We start from the raw sequence: 19,245 nt of genomic DNA, 5'->3' as shown, positions 1-19,245 counted from the left end.
TTAACAGAGTTCTAGGGATCTTAACTCAGTTCCTCATGCTTTCAGCACAGACCCTTTTAAGAGGTGAGCCCTCTCTCAGCTCCAAGAGATAAACTTTCATTAACATTCACATACCTCGGGAACAAGTGGGCAACCAGAAATCAAATACAAGTGTCCAAGTGCTTTCCTCAAAGGATTGTAATTTACCAAATGTGTAAGTCAAATCCAACATTATATGAAGGTTAGAATGGCCTCTGAATTTGTAGAATGGTACTGCAAATATGTATGTCTCCCAAATAATACTAACAAAGTGAAAAAATATCAATAATCACATTTAAAGTTATCAGAAGCTTACTATAGAAATCATGAGGTATTAATTGTCAATAGAGAAATTATATGGTCCTCCTAACCCATTTCTCTCTCTCTCTCTCTCTCTCTCTCTCTCTCTCTCTCTCTCTCTCTCTCTCTCTCTCTCTCCCTCCCTCCCTCCCTCCCTCTCTCTCTCTCTCTCATATCTAACACACACATACATACCTAAATCATTCAACTTGAGATTAAAAGAATTTATCTCCTATATTTAAAACTGTTGGCCTGCTTGCTTGAAGAAGACAGACAAAAAGAGGAACAGAAAATGCCTACAAATGATGAAAAGGTAAGAACTGAGGTTAAAACAGAATGATAAAGTGGAGACAGGAATTCATCAGAAACAGTAATAAGTCCCTATGTAAGACATATGATTAGAAACATACATACAACACAGCAGCAATCTCCTACACAAACGAACACCTCAAATCACATTAAATTCTTCTAAAAGCCATATGTTTAGTTCTAAGTCTTCATGCTTAAAACTATTGCAGTTACAGTATTCATGGTGGGAACTCATACTACTTGACTTAAACTGTTCTGTGACCCTAACAGAATTTGTACTTTATCAGCTATATTCCTTCCAAATAAGTATTACACCAAAATAAATTATTATGTATCTTTTAACACATTTGTATGTACATATCTGTGTATGTGTACACATGTGCATGTGCATGTCATGGCACATTTGTGGTGGTCTGAGGCCAGCTTGTGGGTGACTGGTTCTCTCTTTCTATTAAGTGGGTCTCAGAGATCAAACTCAGATTATCACGCTTGGAGGGAGGTGCCCTTATCTGGTAAGGTGGCTCACTAGTCCCAGAAAAAATTGTTAATACACTAATATATTTATAGCTAAAAGACTGACGATCAAGATATAAAGACAAATGTTAGGAGAGAAATGGGAAGAACAAAACCATTAATGATATCCTTGGCCATTATAGCTTTCAGCCATACTATGGACCCAGTCAGAAGGAACAAAGATCCAGCCAGAGTTTTACTGATTTGGTTAAAGACAAATATATTTCTATCAAGATCTAGAATTCATGAAACATGGAGTTATTTCATAAACTATTTATTCCTTTTTTATAGCTGAAGAAACTAATTTCTCCAAATTCCCTTAGCATTCATCATCATGTATTTTCATCAATTAATATCAATGAAGAGCCTAATGACAACAGGGCACAGGAAGGATGGATTATAGAGGGAAATGCAATGGGTTAGAAAGACTTTCAGAACTACTCTGGAGCTTCAAGACATTTCTCTCCTACCTGAGGTGCATTTGTAGCCACTAGAAACGCGTTTGTTCTTCCTGGGTGATCATAATCGTGCATGGCAGCTGCCACATACAAAGCCATCAATTCTAAAGCAGGAATGTTGGAAGACAGGCAGCCATAACTCTCATCTGGAATACAGCAACTCTTCGAAGAAATGTAAGCAATCTGTCCAGAACCAAGTCTACCATCTGAATCTGTGTGATAAAAGCCAGCAAACCAACATTAGGGTGTAACTTCCTGACAATTATGCTAAGGATGGGATTTTCCAAATCAGTACTAACTTACTGAACTTAAAGGACTTAAAGAGTTACTTTTCCTATTGTTTATCTTGCAGGCCATTAGAGAATTCTAATGCCAGGATGATGCTTTCTTGCTCAGGCTAATTAATTTCTAGAAACTCTAAATTTATAACTTTCTAAACACTTGTTTTTAAGGGATAAATACAGTAGTCATAGAAAACCCTAGCACCAAGAAGGGTAAGTGTGTACAGTGTCCCACCCCTAACAAAGAAGATACCTACAACTGATACCTCCTAGGAAAGGGAAAATCAATCTTCTCCAATGCAGTGTCAGTGGGTATATATCAAGCACACTTGAGGACAGGCCCCATGCCCGAGGGTAGTTAACTAACACAAAACAGACTCCATATTTTGTTTTGTGTGTGTATATTGTTTTGTTATTTTTTGTCTAATTTTCTTTTTCAAAAGCTGCCTGTTTTGATTTTCTTTTTGTTGTTGTTTTCCCCCATTTTTTTGAGAGGCAGAAAGAAGGAACAAGTAGTTGGGTGGATAGGGTGGTGTGGAGGACCTAAGAGGAATTGGGGTAGGAGAAAGAATATGATCCAAATGTATTGGATGAAAACATTTTAACAAGGTTTTTAAATATATATACTAGTCATAGAAAAGGATCTAACAGGACAAAACCTGAGAATAAAATTTGATTATGAAAACAATATGAACATGTAGAAATTGGCTGTATCACTAAACTAAGCTCCTCAATACAGACACTGCTTTTCAAATCTCATCCTCAAGAATTATTTCATTTGTTGCCCTGACTACAATTTCTTTTCCCTCCCACGAAGTTCTTTTACAGTGGAATAGAACAAAACATATGAACATGAAAAGGCCTGAAACACTGAGAACTACTCAGGGAACATTCTTCTGTTTCCTCCTGTTAGAAACAGCATGTTTTCTCCTCACAGAGTGCTTCCGGTTCAACACCTCACCAGCTCCTTTTGTTTACTAGCCAAGCCTACATGATCAGGCCATCATTTTTGCTAAAGGGATTTGAAGAAATTAAAAAAAGTAAAAGACACAGTAGACAGTATACAAAACAAAAGATAAAAGAGATATGAGACATCCTTGGTTGTGTTCATCAGTTAGAAATAATGCCTTGTCAAAGTCCAAATGATTTCTTAATCATAATAAGTCAATATTTGTTATAACAAGAATATTTTAACATAATGACTTTAAAACGCTAATGATAATTTTAAAGTATCCATTATTTTCATACTGTTTATGTCTCCAATATATACTGAGTTTTAGAAAACTGTACTCTAACACTCCTTAAAATACTTGTTTAAAAAAAACAGTTAAATTTATGGATATGGATTATGTAGTCAAACTGCTATGAAAAGGACTTTAATTATTAATATCAGGCCAATATACTGAACATTTTCTTCTATTATATTCATTACAGATTCCCTTATAACTCTAAACTAAGTATTAAAAATCAAAATGGCAAAACATATCCCTATAAAACTAAAAAATTAGTTAAGAATGGTACTGCAGGCCTGTACATGCCAGCACTCAGGAGTTCAAGTATCATCTGGGGTATACAGAATATTGTGTTAAAACAACAAACAACAACAATGTAAAATCAAAAACATGTAAAAATCAAAACAAAATAAAAACTTAGTAATTACCTAGAGCTTAGTCAATAGGTAGGTTTTTGATACACCAGTGCATATAAGTCTGACAGAAATATAACATTAAGATGGCAGTGTTTTGCAAAGTGTTCTGCAGATTCAGTAATATATATATATATATGTATCTCCAGGCTGGCTTTTTTAACATAAAAATATAAACCGAGTATACAATTAACATGTAAATACAAGAGACTGTGACTAGCCAAAATCATCACAAAGAAAAAAAAGAACATTAGAGAATTCATATTTCCTAATTTCAAAGCTTACTACACAGCTCAAGTGATAAAGACATGTGGTACTAAATGAAATAGAACTGAAAGTTCAGGAAAATACTTTGACATTTATGGTTACTGACTTTCATAAGAGTATCATGAGAGTCTTGAGAGACAACTATGCACTCTGCATGACAGTAGGAACTTTTACACATTACCTCATGGTCACAGCATTTATATAAGGTAAACTCACTGATGTCATAACATCTAAGAGTCCACTATATTTAAAATGTAAGGAATTCTTTAATAGATACTATTAAGAACTCAGCATTGTAGCTCAGTAGAATGATTGTCTAGCATCCACAAGACCCAGGGTTCTTTCCTTAACATCACACACACACACACACACACACACACACACACACACACACACACACACAATGAAACAAATAAATGCTACTGAGACAATGGGTTATTGTACACAAAATAGTATTGGCCCTCTTTGTTATGTTATATCCCAGAATTAACTACAAATAGGTAACTGATCTAAGCTTAACTGAAGAATTATGAAATGCTTTAAAGAAAATATATTTTCCCATGATCTTGAGTTAAGGAAAACTGCCCAAATTTGAGACACAAAAAGCATGAGCAAAAACATAAAAAATTAAGTGTTATTTGGGGCTTATAAAAAAGTATTGGTCACTGTCTCAGAAAACAAAAACAAACATCTTGGGAGACAGCATTCTAACTCCACAAAATGTTTACACCTAACAATTGCCACATCAGAGTTCATAATGTGTCATCGCATCATTGACTCAGTTTAGTGGTGGGCTGGTATGATTTGGGGGAGAGCAATAAGTCCTATGGACATATGCTCCTTGCTACAGCTTTTATTTTATATAGGAAAATTAGTTCTTTGACCTGATGTAATACTGTCTATAATAACATAATGAATAAAACACCTTGTAAATTCACTGCTGAGGACAGTAAAAGCAATTCTGTGTCTTCCATTAAGAAAGAATCCACTGTAATAAACCCACCACTAAGAGATGCCTGGATCCCCCCAGGGAATGGAGTCAAACTGAGGGTTTATCATTAGTCTCTGTTCTTAGCAAGGTGAGTATTCAGTAGAGAACTGAACCAGGCCAACCTAAATGAGAAAAAGCCCATGACACTGAGCCCATATATATGCTTTACTCTTACTATCTTTGCTGTTGTATTCATAAGCCTACTGCATGATAACTCGAGTAGACAGGGGAAAAAGATTGATAATGATCATGGGGAGAGATCACTTCATCAAGTTGATTACTGAAAACCTCCACAGTAAATACTATTAAGTAATTTTTTTTTGTCAAGCTTCTCCAAAGTATTAGGGTATGCGAGTGAGTGTGTGTGTGTGTGTGTGTGTGTGTGTGTATGTGTGCGTGTGCGCGCGTGCACGCGCACACGTACATAAAAATGAACTGGTGTTTTGAAAGAAAATGGCCCTCAAAAAGAGTGGCATTATTAGGAGGTGTGGCCTGTTGGAGGAAGTGTGTCACAGTGAGGGCAGGCTTTGAGGTCTTCTGTGGAACAATTCTTTTTCTCTTTCTTCTTTAAAAAAATTTTTTTAATTCATTTTACATACCAACCACAGATCTCCCTCTCATCCCTCCTCCTGCTCCCTCCACCTTCTCCCACAACCTCTCATCCCCTCCTCCAACACAGAGACAATTGAACCAAGCTCAAAGAAACTCATGAACTTTAGACCAATAGCTGTGGAACCTGCATGGGACCAGACTTGACCCTCTCCATACGGGAGACATTTGTGTAGCTGGATCTGTTTTGAGGGACGCCTGGCAGTGTGATCAGAATTGTTGGTGCATGAGCCAGCTTTCTGGATCCCATTACCTATGGTCAGACATCTTACTCACCCCTGATAAAGTGGGGAAGGGCTTGGTCCTGCCTCAACTGAAGCAACAATCCTTTTCTACACTATGAATATGTATTATTCTCATTTGCTAATAAAAAGCTGATTGGCTGGCAACTGAGCAGGAAGAAATTGAACATGACAGCCAAACTAGAATTCTGGGAAGAGGAAGGGCAGAGTCAGAGAGTTGCAGCAAATGCAGAGAAGCAAGATGAGAATGTCTTACTGAGAAAAGGTACCAAGCCACATGGCTGAACATAGATAAGAATTCTGGGTTAATTTAAGTGTAAAGCTAATTAGTATTACGCCTGAGCTATTGGCTGAGCATTTATAATTAACATAAGCTTCTGTGTGGTCATTTGGGAAGCAGCTGCCGGATATCTGGAAACAGGTAGTTGGGACAGGAAATGTCTGTTTACAGAGCTCTCTTTTTCTCAAGCTTCTCACAGTGTGACAAGTCAGCTGACTTCCTGCTGCCTGCAAGATACAGCACTCTCAGCTCCAGCACCATGTGTCTGTCTGTACACTGCCATGTTCCCCATCATGATAATAAAGGACTGAACCACTGAAACTGCAAGCAAGTCACCCCAATTAAATGTTTTCTTGATAAGAGTTGCCGGGGTCATAGTGTCTCTTCACAGCAATAGTAAACCCTAACTAAGACAGTATATAGTCACATAGAAAACTAATATCCCTCATTCAGTGCTTACTCTGAGTAGTTCTATACACAAACCTCTTTCCTAGAACTCCTTCTGGACAAATCTCTAATCTTTTTCTTTCTAAAGCTTTTAGCCACTGGCTAAAAATGTGTATAGATCCTTTCCTCTAAACTTTTCTCTTTCTAGGCCAAGTGTACAAGATTGGCCGCTTCATGTACTGTTCATTGGTAAATCTTAACTCTCCCTGTTATCTAATCAACACGACTCCCTTGTCTAAGCCTATAAAGCTATACTCATCTACTTTCAGAAGGCACACACAAAGATCCATCAGTAACCTGGCCTGTTGGTCTTCCTTCAGTAAGCAAGTTCCAGAAACCTTCCCCTGAAGTCATAAATATGGATAAACAAAGGAGAGGATCAGAAGACCCTATATGCAGTAATATAGGTACCATGGCCAGTTTTTCAAAATACATCATAATACAGTAATAATCTAGGAACTTTTACCAAAAGGAGAATAGCTGTCTAAGGAAGACAGCTTGATTTTATCTAAAAACTTATGGACTGATACATTGTAATTCTATTTCAGTGGTCTACAGAGGCTCCAGAAAGGAAACATATCTGCAAAAAATACCATGAGCATTGCTGGATTGGTCAGTCACCTTGAAATGCAACTTATACAAGTGGGAAACATTTCATATGGTTTTCATACTCTGGGTAGCACATAAAATCCACAGCCTTAGTGTCAAAGGATTGTGGCAGATTGAGGTTGTATATCTGTGTGTGTGTGTGTGTGTGTGTGTGTGTGTGTGTTCGGTACATCCACTCATGAGCACAATGACTGCCAAAGCTAAAAGAGGCCTAAAGATCCCCTGGAACTGGACTGTGAACCACCCAACAGAAGTGCTGGAAATGAGCCTGGGTTCTCTGGAAGAACAAGTGCTCTTAACTTCTGAGCTATCTCTCCAACATCCATTCATTACTTCTTAGTCAACAGGAGCTACTCAGCACTATCTCACCAGTGTAACAGATACGAAGAAAATAGACTACAGAATGTGCAATTTGTATTTCATACAAACGCTACTCTGGTAGATGTATTTTACTAGAGTATTTCACTCTTTTATAAGTTCAAATAAGAGATATAGGACCTGATAATATATGGGGCTTATTTAAACAGTGATATTTATGATGAAGGACAGTATTAGGTTTTTGAAACCTAAATTACGATGTTTGCAAACATTTTAAGTATCACTTAAATACTTCTGTGGTATTTTTAAACATGTTCCTTTGGCTTGGTATTATTATATATTTTAAATATACATTATAGACCTGAAACAAAAAGATAATGACTATATTGGTACAGAGAGAAGAGAAGGAAACATGTTGCATACAGTAGTTCTGGATCATAATTTAGTACTTAAGATAGTAACGTTTAAAATTTTTATGTCATGTTAAGCACTGTAACTTACACAATCTTTTATATGTACCAAAGTTTATTTTAAAAAAATTTAGAGAATAGAGGCTATTATATAAGACAGCCGCAATTATTATTTCTAATTAAATAATTAAAAGAAAGATTTATAGAAGGGAGTACCTGCTTCGGTCTCTGCTTCATGATTATCGTGGCTCTGCTGTAAGCCAGGAATTGGTCGTGTTGTCAGATACCAAACAGCATGTAAGACATCTGTGGCGTGTATACGATTGTGATCTGAAATTAACAAGATATTTTATTATAGCACCATTCTGCTTAGGTTTGGCATAAGACATTTGAAAAGTGAAAAAAAGTCTAGTTATACTATATTCCAGCAAGTAAGACATATTACTTAAAGGAATTTCCCACAATTATAGTTTGTTCTATTTTTAAGATATCTTAGTATATTAAAAGGTTTTTTTGTTTTTTTTTTTTAAAAAAAAAACTTTTAGAAGTTTTCAGATAAAATACAAAAACATAGTAAGAGCCCAAAGAACAGACAGGGAAGACTAAGATAAATGAAAGGTATGAAAAAATTACTGAGATTTCTATTTCATGGCTTTTATAACATGTGGTATTTGGATTATGGAGACACAATAGTTTGGGGAACAGGATAGACGGACAGTGGATAAGAGCACTTCATGTAAACATGAAGATCTGAGGTCAGAATCCAGCACCCAAGTGAAAAGCTGGGTATAACTGTATGTGAACTATAATCTCGGTACTTTGGTGGTGGCCAGGGTTTGGGGGTGAAATGGGGGGAATGAGAAGAGGATTGTGGGAGCTTGCCTGGTCTCCAGCATAGATACAGCTTCAGTAAGAGACCCTGTCTCAAAGACAGTGATACAGAGGTTACCCAAAGTCATACTCTAGTTTCTTTGTGTGCACATAGGCATATCCACCTCTACACACATATATACACACACACAGAAAAAAATAGTTTTGCTCACTGAACAGTTATAGTCTGCATACCTATGTTTTACCAAAAAAATTAGAAATACTCATCTTTTAGGTTTCCTATAAAGATTAAATGGAAATTAAAGCTTGAATAACTCACTTTAAACTATTAAGCAGTCTTATTAGTTATGCTAATTTAGGAATAATTTACCCATGTGTTCATATGAAAGGAACTATAGAAAGGTCTAACACAAAGAAAAACATATTTCCTAACATGAAATTCTATTCATATTCAGTATAAAAGTTCAAAGCATTCCATAAGTCAGAACACAGTTTAAAATAGAAAATTATAAGTTTTAAATCTTTTTAAATGAATAATTTTCTGAAATTGTTGATTTAATGTCAATAAATACTAAAAAAAATATAAGACACTCAAAGAATTTATATATAAGATATATACTGTGCTAAAGAAATGGTTCAGTTAGTAAAATATTTTCTTTGCAACCACAAAGACCTGAGTTAAACCCCAGAACTCAGATTTTATTTATTTTTTTACTCTTTCACAACTGAGACTTTATTGGTTAAGTACAAAGACATTTCAATTCTTAAAACATGGGCCCAAACTCTGAGTCATACATTGTGTTCATGTACCCAAAAGAGCCATGTATTGTTTTTCTTTGAACTTATTCCAGTGATGTTCCATCCTAAACTTGGCAAGTTTTCCCTAAGACCTCACATAACAATCAAATGCTCACAATCCTTAATTAATTCCACTGACTCACAATTTTATGCCACATACAGTACATATTCAAAATTTCAATCTTTCACAGCACATTATCACAACTGTTAGGAAAATGGACTGCCATGACCAGAGACAGTTCTGACAGGGCAAGGACCAAGGAGTGGTTTTTTAGGATACAGTTCTACTAGAAATATGAGACCAGAAATAACTGAGAATATTCCAGACACAAATGCATGACCAAGACTCCAAGTATGCTTTGTGTTGTAGGATATAAAACTAGCCCTCTCTACGGAATGTTATGGTGACCCCCGAGACAGTCACAGCCTCTCCTGATTCAGTATCCTGCTATTTTCTGGTTGTATCCAAAAATAAACAACCAGCAAGTGATTTAACCTCTTAAAAAATCATTTACACTTAAAAAAGCAGACCTCAGTTAGTCTGTCCTACACATGCACCTGCACACCCACAACACAAGTACACACACACACACACACACACACACACACACACACATAAAATGATATGTACTATACAACATGTAAGTGAAGAAAATTTAGTATAAATAAGTACTGATATTATAATCTATTTTATATACAATAAATTTCTAAGAAGAAAGGATTAGAGGAGATATATCAGAATTAACAAGTTAGTTAACACCGGGTAATAAGATATAAATACTCTTTTTAAATATCTATTAAAAATTCTCTAATGTGTATTTCAAACAATATTTAGGGGCTTATCTGAAGAGAAAGACATGTTATTAGAACTTAACCAGGTATGCCAATACTCACAAGGAATATCTCGGTAGCCATTTTCTAATGCACGAAAATAGTTCATAAATTCTTGAGTGGGAATTTTAAATGTTTCCAATAAACCAGTGTCTTGAAATAAAGTATACATAACCTAAATGTAAAATAAAATGAAGCTCACTTTAAAAATCAGAATGTCTCTCTGTAGCTCAGTTTGTGGTATATTTAGAAATATAACCATGCATATATCTTATTTTTCTTGAGATATTGGAATTGAACCCTGAGACTCCCACATGCTAGGCAAGAATTCTATTCACTGAGTTATGTCCACAGTCCATCTCGGTTTTTAGAGTACAGTCTCATTAAGTTGTCTAAGCTGGCCTTGAATTTGAGATCTTCCTGCCTCAGCCTCTCAAGCAACTGGGATTACAGACTGTGGCACCAGGTCCATCATAATTATTTTATTTTATTTATGCTTGGGGGGCGGGGGTGTTCCAGGTGTGTAATGGTTCCTGTGGAGGACAGAGAAAGCTGTTGGATCCCCTGGAGCTGACATTCCAGGCAGTTTTGAGCCAATTGACAGGAGAACTGGGATCCAAACTTAGGTCCTCTGGAAGAGCAGCAAGTATTCTTAATCACTGAGCCATCTCTCCAAATCTTAGTGCATCGTTTTAAGTTAGTTCATTGTAAGCTTCTCAAAAATATTTTCCCCAAACAATAAAAAAAGAAGCAAAGAAATTTTATCACATGCATCATGTTCCAATATAAATTTTTTTCCTGACTTCTCTTTAGCTTTTTATTCCAAATTTACTGAAAGACATTGCAAATAGTCAAATCAATGATTTTCATATATAAATATTTATATTACATATTTATAAAACATATAATACATAACACATATGTGTATCATGTACACTTAGCTGCATGCTTTGAGGTCTATCTGAAAAGATAAATTTAATGACAATGCCATTTCTGAATTTTTACTTAAAATAATATCATGATTTAGATTTTGCTTTTATAAATATATGAGAGAAAATTATAATAATAAAGTAGAGATATGAAAACAAACCTGACTGAGAATCCTTCCTGATTTTTCTCCCATCTTCTCTACAAGCTCAAAAATCTGAAAATTCCAGTTGCTCATCTTTTCTATTAACAAGTCATAGTCTTCAACTAACATCGGGTCCAGCAACACTTCCTGGTCAATCTGAACACAGGAGAAAAAACAACTTTATCCTTTATAAATATTTGGTTTTGTTTGTTTGTTTGTTTTTAACGAACCTAAGTCATTTATTTTATTCAAACCAATACATCTAAAATATTATCATTTCAATATTATTAGTCAGTATAAAATCATTTTAAAAGATTATTATTGTATGTTATGTGTGAGCACACATTTTTTTTTTTTTTTTTTTTGGTTTTTTGAGACAGGGTTTCTCTGTGTAGCTTTGCGCCTTTTCCTGGAACTCACTTGGTAGCCCAGGCTGACCTCGAACTCACAGAGATCTGCCTGCCTCTGCCTCCCGAGTGCTGGGATTAAAGGCGTGTGCCACCACCGCCCGGCGAGCACTCAATATTTTTAAACCCACATCTAAGTGAGAAAACTTAGAACTGAACATTAACAACAGCCATATTTCTGTAGTGGTTTTCTCAAATATTCAGCTTGCCTTCTATTTCTTCTATTTGTTAAATGCCATCTCAAGACAACTTTAAACACGTCTTCTTAGCATCAGAAGGCTGATTATACATTGGTTATATAAGTAAGCATTTTATTTCCAAATGACTATGTCAATCTAAAGTCCATTATTTTCATTTTAGAAATTATATGTAACAAAGTATAAGAAAAAAATTTGTCTCATTACAGTAATACTTACTAGGACAGTCTCCCCAAGTACGTGAATGGGATTTTGTCCTCCCAACTTATATACTGAACTCCAGAAAAATGGTACTACTAGAAGTAATTGTTCTATTCTTTATATTTTGTGTGTGTGCATTCACACATGTGACACAGTGTGTGCCTGTGAAAGTCAGAGATAATTTTTTAGATTCAGAGTTCTCTCCTTCCACCATGCAGATCCAGGGATCGAACTCAGATCACCAGGCACCTTTACCAACTGAGCCAACTTGGTAGCCCATGCAAATAATTATTCTGTTTTTTAATGGCTATGCATATGGTCTTTGCATTTAAATCCAATTAAGCAATAAGAGAATGAAATATATCTACCATAAAATTAAATATTTATACAAAAGTAAATCTTTGGTGTTCCTGGATGATAGGCTTAGAACTATTTATGACCCAGGCATTATTTCAGTAATTGTGACTTCTCAATGAAAAAATTAAAATGTCATTACATTGGTAATTATGTTCTGTGTAAAAATAATGAAGCCACCACTAACTCATATGGTATGTCACCTAAAATAATGATATTGAAAGTTGATCTTTTACATTTTGTTGCTGTGCCTCTTCCATTAGGTGATTATCACCTTCCAAAGACAATTCCCTGTAGTCTTTCTGCACGGCCTCTTCTTCCTGAGTTTCCACAATGTCGAATGGTTCTTTTGAGAAAACAATGTTGTCTTCTTCACCTTTCAAAAAGTATATATAGCAATAAATAGAAACAAAATGTGTCTTAAATATGCAGCTTTGTCACAAAAACTGGTTACTGATTTTAAAGTATTCTAATAGAATGAACCACAATGCAACTCAGTTTAAATCATTTATTCATACCATCAAGTTCTATCTTGCTGACTCTGTGTACAGGGTCTTATGCTCAGACAGCACAAACACTTCACATTTGGGACTCAGTTTCTACATCTACTCATGGGTGACAGAAACCTTTACAAAAGTGAGAAACAGAAAAAATCAGTCCCTATCAACAGATGCTTCTTGCCAATTTGGTGTTAAGCAATCCTTGTATGAGATTCAGAAAAAAAAAAACCCTCTAAATTCATAATTATATGTGAATACAATTAAGCCACATGTAAAACTTAAACCACAATATGACAAACTCTAAGTTTTCTATCTGCTTATTTGATTAATAATATTCTTTTTCTCAAGTTACATGGAAAAGCAGAGTAGCACCAGTAGCCAAACAGTATTTATTCACAATTTAAATGTTTCATTTTATTTATAATAGCCTAAATAGTTAATTTTCCTGTGGTAGAGTCATACACTAGTAAATAACAAGAATAAATGCAATTACATTAAACATGAGTGAGTTCTTAAACACAAAATGACCAATGAAAGAAGGCAGGAGGAAGGTTCACACCCTGTTATTCTCCTTATGAAACGCTCCTGTTAAGTCTCAAAACTGATATTTGGGCCAGGGAGATGGCCATGCCAGTAAAGGTGCCTGCCACACAGCCTGGCAACCTGAGTTCAATCCTTGGAACCCATTTAAAGGTAGAAAGTGAAAACCAACTCAACAAAGCTGTCTGATCCCCACATGCATACCATGGTATGAGTGACTCCCCACCCCCAACCTGCCATCATTCACAAACACACAATAATTTTTTTAATTTAATGATATGCATGAGTGGTACACATGAGCACTGAAAGACAGGGAAATCATTACCTTAGGGGGTACAGCTTCAAGGGTGCATAAAGGGAAATTTTAAGATAACATTTAGTTTCTAGATCTGGGTACAGATTGAACAATGTATAAAAATTCATGGAGCTTTACACTCAAAGTCTGTGTGTTCTTCAATACGTAGGAATTTAAATCTTTTGTTCTGTTTATTTTCTGAGATGGTATCTCACTAAAATGCCCAGTCTCCCCTCAATTAGCAATCTCTCACCTCATCCACTATAGGGCTGGCTGTTTGAAAAGTTTGTTTGTTTGGGTTTGGGTTTTGTATATGTTTTGTTTTGTTGTTGTTGATGATGATGTCCTTGTTTTTTGGTGTTGGTTGCACACGTCTCACTTTGTAGCACAGGCTGGCCTAGAACTGTTAATATGTAGCTCAAGCTGGGCCTTGAACTAACAGCAAACCTCATGTTCACTCTTCCAAGTGATAGTGTTATAGGCATAAGCCAGTATGCTGGCTCTTCTGAGTTATGAAGTACTCACTGAGCAGGGCAGTATTCCATGCCTATACCAGCTAACAGGGAGTCAGTCACTAAGCTGAGGGCAACTTAGAGAGATACTATCTCATAGAGGGGGGAAAAGTTTAACAAAAGGTACTCATGAAGTTAAACTTCAGAAGTAGGTTCAAAGCCTGATGTTTGTACTTAAACTAATAGCAAGCTTCTCCTCCCTATAAAATGTTGATAGTAACTAACCTAACTTACCTGATGTTAAACATAATAAGTGATTTGAAAATTAGTGAATTCTGTGCCTAACATATTGAATTGTAAACTCATTAATTTAGAATTAAAAAGTACTATTGTTTGTAAGGTACTACTTTTCTAAATAAAACATACTCATTTTATAAAATAAAATTTAGAATACAATAGTGCCTCTTTATCTAAAGCCTCATTTTCCAATTCAGTTACTCATAGTCAACCATGGTTCAAAATGCTCCATGGAAAAGTCTATACAAGTCATGTAACTCAAACCGTGTGCACGTCTAAACAGGGTGCTGAAACCTCACTGTCCTCTAGCCCACCTGGCACCTCGAACTCACAGAGATCCGCCTGCCTCTGCCTCTGCCTCTGCCTCCCGAGTACTGGGATTAAAAGCGTACACCACCACCGCCCGCCAGTCACTTCTTTATCCAGTGTATCTGGGCTGAATGGCTCTCCCACTGTTTGACACCTAGTACCCACCTGAGTATTTTACTAAATAATGCCTGTAGAAAAGAAAGACTATCAAATTCAAATATTCTCGGTAAATAAGGGCAATAGCTACGATGATACTCTAAACTAGAAGTTTGTTTCAAATTGTTGTACTTTAAATGGAAAACCCTATTGCTGAAAACACCACACACTACACATTTGGGAACTGGAAGCTTCCTCCCTGCTGGACAGAAGGTGCTATGTAGGCTGCTGGAGGAGAAAAGACATCAGTAATCTACCCCAGCTGTGAACTCCACAAACTATAACAACAACCCACCAGGCAAGATGCACTGCTGGAAAAGTGCTATGACTTATAGGGAACAAGTAATCATTTTGTTTGGTTTTTTTGAGACAGGGTTTCTCTGTGTAGCTTTGGAGCCTTTCCTGGCACTCACTTTGTAGCTCAGGCTGGTCTCAAACTCACAGAGACCTGCCTGCCTCTGCCTCCTGCATGCTAGGTTTAAAGGCATGTGCCACCACCACCCAGCTAAGCAATCATTTTTTGATTGCATTTGAATCCCCCTCTATGAGAGGGATTCTAAGCTTTGTACTGAAAGCCTGATTAAAATTTCCATGGCTTGGGAGATCACAGACCCTAGAGGAAAACTTACCTACTATTGTTTGGTTTAACTGACATGGTATCAAATTGCCTTCTAAACACTTATTTATACTCATAGACAAAAGCTACTCTTAGACTTAATCAGAGAAACGTCTCTTTACAATTAATGACAATGACTACAAAAATTATGGATGCTCAAAGTGATGAGAAAATGGGACTTTTGAGTGCCTAGCCCTAAAGAGGACAATTAGACCACTCTAAGGATTAAGTAATATCACTTCAGGGGGGGGGGGCAGAAAGACTGTTAAGAGCTGGAAGCCAGGAAAAAAAAAAAACAGCCACTACAATCACAAACACAACAGTTGCAGTTGCTTTCACGGGGTGGACCTGTACAAGGCTAGATTTATCAATAGCCAGTAATGGGTGGGAGAAGAGTTCGTGGGCCTTTTGTTCTCTGCTGATCTGTTGGCTACTAAAATGGGAAACAAGGGAATACCTTCAAACAGGTACCTACTGGTTAACCACTAGGCTCTGCTAGATAGCTCTCTACTCGTGGTTAAAACACAGGCCTGTTAGACTCAGTGGATCACAAAACACAGACATAAACGTGAAAGAGATCTACGTGGGGGAATGACAAGGGTGAGAGGGAGATATAAGAGAGCAGAGAGAGTAATCAGAATCTATTCTGTACAATGAAGTTGTCGAAGAACAAATCTAATTAAAAAATCATTGGCATTTAACATGTATTTTATACGATTTTTAGTGATTTAAACAACTGAAAACTCTGGCTTCTTCCATGGCAGGAAGTGCTTGAGCTGAATTTTTAAGATGGACACCTGTTGGCCTTTCCCTAGACTTCTAATTTGCTTAATATTCTGAAAGAGGAGGAAATGGGAGATGCCAATCTATAGTGTCATTTCATATGTATCCTCTTTGAGCACTCATGAGGTCTCTTGAGATTCCATGGTATTGATAAATAAGTAAGTTCTCACGAGAGAGGAGTACTTAGAATGCATTTCAGAAAGGTGTGGAAGTGCTGTAGACCTCTTTGGAGAAGAAACTGCTGTATCTGTAACTAAATCTATAATAGCCAGAAATTGGAAACAACCTAGATGTCCCACAACCGAAGAATGGATAAAGAAAATGTGGTACATTTACACAATGGAGTATTATTCAGTCATTGAAAAAAATGAAATCATGAAATTTTCAGGTAAATGTATGGAACTAGGAAAAAAAAAAAATAATCCCGAGTGAGGTATCCTATACTCAGAAAAACAAAAATAATATATACTCACTTATATATGAAATTAGCTATATGTCAATGATAACCAAGCCATAATCCACAGAACCACAAAGGTTAGGTGTAGAGTAAGGGACTAGGGGGTACAGATAGATCTCATTAGGAAAGGAAAATAGTTGTGGATGGATGCGGGGTATAACAGGAGAATCACATGGGGAGTAGGAGGGGAGAGGTGGTTGGGAGAAGTACATGAAGGAGGGAATACAGGGAGAAATACCTAAAATTAAGGGCCATTTGATGAGTAGTATGGAAGACAAATACAATAGAAGCTTCCTAAAATATAAACATATTTGAAGGTAATCTAAATGAAATTGCCAGACAATGGGGGAAACAAAAACTCCCAACTAGCCATCTCTTGTTATCAAATGAAGCTTCCAAAACCAGGATTGGGCTACATCTAATTGAATTGCTGGTGAAAGGAGTCTCATGGGAAACCCCAAACTACCCAGACCACGACTATGGGTTTGCTCCACAAACTGACAGCAAGGCCTCAATGCTAATGACAACACCATAGAACTCATTTGTCACTGAACATGGAGAAGTCGAGCCAGTGCATTCACAGACCTTTGAACACTCTGGCTAGAGTTTTTGGTACAAAAAAGAAATGTAAACACCAACCCAGTCACAAACCTTTGGATGGATAATGGTGTCCTGCCTGCAAGACATGCTAGAGCAATGAATGGGTCACAAACCTTATGTAAATAATCAATCAATATCTGATTTGACTTAAGGCCTACTCCATCAGATGGAACCCATACCCAATGCTGCTTGGGTAATCAAGAACCAGAGACTAGATAGCTTAAGGATCTAAGTTAAAGCCAAATACTACTGTTTTGTAGTAGCAATAAAATGACTTCTAATGACATTCTGATATATCCATAGATCAGTGACTTGCTCAACCATCATCAGAGAAGCTTTCCCCTACAACAGATGGGAGCAAATACAAAGACCTACAACCAGACACTATTCAGAGAGGAAGAAACCTTGGAAAACTCAGCCCTAAATAGATGTCTCCATCAAATCCCTCCCCTCAGGTCTCAGGGAACCCCATGGAAGAGGAAGCAAAAAGAGAGGATGGACTACATCAAGAAAACAAGGTCCTCTAAACCAACACGACCAAAGCACATATGAACTCACAGAGACTAAGGCAACATGTACAGGATGTGCATGTATGCATGTAGCTACACCAGGTCCTCTGGGGCCTCTGCATATATATTATGGCTTCCAGTTTAGTATTTTTATGGGATTGCTAAGTGTGCTAAGGCGTGGGTTTCTGATTCTTATATCTTGTCTTGGGCTCTTCTACTTGTTTGTCTTGTCCAACTCCAATGTGGCAGTTTTTGTCTTATCATATTATATTATGTTATGTTACATTAGTTATGTTATCTCTTAGAAGCTTGTTTTGTTTTCTAATGAGACAGAAAGAGAGTGGATCCAGATGGGAGGGAAGGTGAGAAGGAGCTGGGAAGAATAGAAGGAGGGGAAACTGTAATCAGAATATATTATTTAAGATTAAAAATACATTTTTAATAAAAGAAAAATTAATTTTTAAAAATTCCAACTCAGATAAAATGAAAGTCCTCTAATCTCAGAGAACACTTAGAATTTATAACATAAATATTTAGCCATTTGAAGTTCAAGTTAGAAAAAATGTTTTCAATTGAGTTTCTAGAGCACAAACCACCCTGCACTCTGATGGGAAACAGAAATGACTATATAGATGGAATATAAAATTCATGAACATCTAGAAGCCTGCTAATTGAAGACAGAATGTCACATTAAACAAGAAATAAAAAAATATTCAGCACAGTAATACTTCACATTACTGGTGCCCTGGCCAACATTTTACTGCACTAACATGAAAATTCTCAAGTGGAAATTCCCCCACTGAGACTCATCATTCCAAAGAATAATTCCAAAGAGAAGTAGTCAAAAAAAAAAGTGTGTGTGTGTGTGTGTGTGTGTGTGTGTGTGTGTGTGTATAATCCATGTATTTCCTAAAAAGTTGTATTAAGTGTAATGGCATGCTATTAAAACCCACCATGTCAGTGGAGGACACTATAGCAGAATACCTTTATATTGGGTGACTTAAAAACAACAGAAGTTTATTTCTTACAGTGGGAGGCCAAGCATTAGGTCAGAGTATCAATGCAGTGGAGTTCTGAGAAAGTTTTCTCAGGTTAGACAATGCCATTTTCTCAAACAGTAGAAAAGAAAGCTACAAAGTTCTAGTGAGTCCCTTTTAAGAGAAATAATCTTACTTCTGAGAGTTCCACCTTCATAATCTGATTACCTTCCAAAGGCTCCAAACTCTAAAACCATTACATTGAGGGTCAGGGTTTTAGTATCTGAATTTGGGGTAAATAAAAGAAATTTTAGCCTGTACCCTTAAGTATACAACTGAACATTTTTAGTAAACAAGGTTACACAA

The 19,245-nt window shown here is 36.4% G+C and overlaps 1 protein-coding gene across 1 annotated transcript in view; it reads right to left on the bottom strand.

The window, feature by feature from the left end:
* Positions 1-19,245, bottom strand: part of Pde3b (phosphodiesterase 3B) — a 146,938-nt gene that overhangs the window by 12,504 nt on the left and 115,189 nt on the right. Inside the window, exons 8-12 of the mRNA XM_006978652.4 lie at positions 12,625-12,764; positions 11,248-11,385; positions 10,221-10,332; positions 7,914-8,027; positions 1,611-1,810 (exon numbers count right to left, since the gene is read on the bottom strand). Of these exons, the coding sequence (XP_006978714.2) occupies positions 1,611-1,810; positions 7,914-8,027; positions 10,221-10,332; positions 11,248-11,385; positions 12,625-12,764 (704 nt within the window). The remainder of the gene's footprint in view (positions 1-1,610; positions 1,811-7,913; positions 8,028-10,220; positions 10,333-11,247; positions 11,386-12,624; positions 12,765-19,245) is intronic.

Source organism: Peromyscus maniculatus, chromosome 1 (assembly GCF_049852395.1).
Source record: "Peromyscus maniculatus bairdii isolate BWxNUB_F1_BW_parent chromosome 1, HU_Pman_BW_mat_3.1, whole genome shotgun sequence".
In the NCBI taxonomy this organism is placed as follows: Eukaryota; Metazoa; Chordata; class Mammalia; order Rodentia; family Cricetidae; genus Peromyscus; species Peromyscus maniculatus.
The sequence above is the reverse complement of the archived record's forward strand: the minus strand, read 5'-3'. Positions and strand labels throughout refer to the sequence as shown.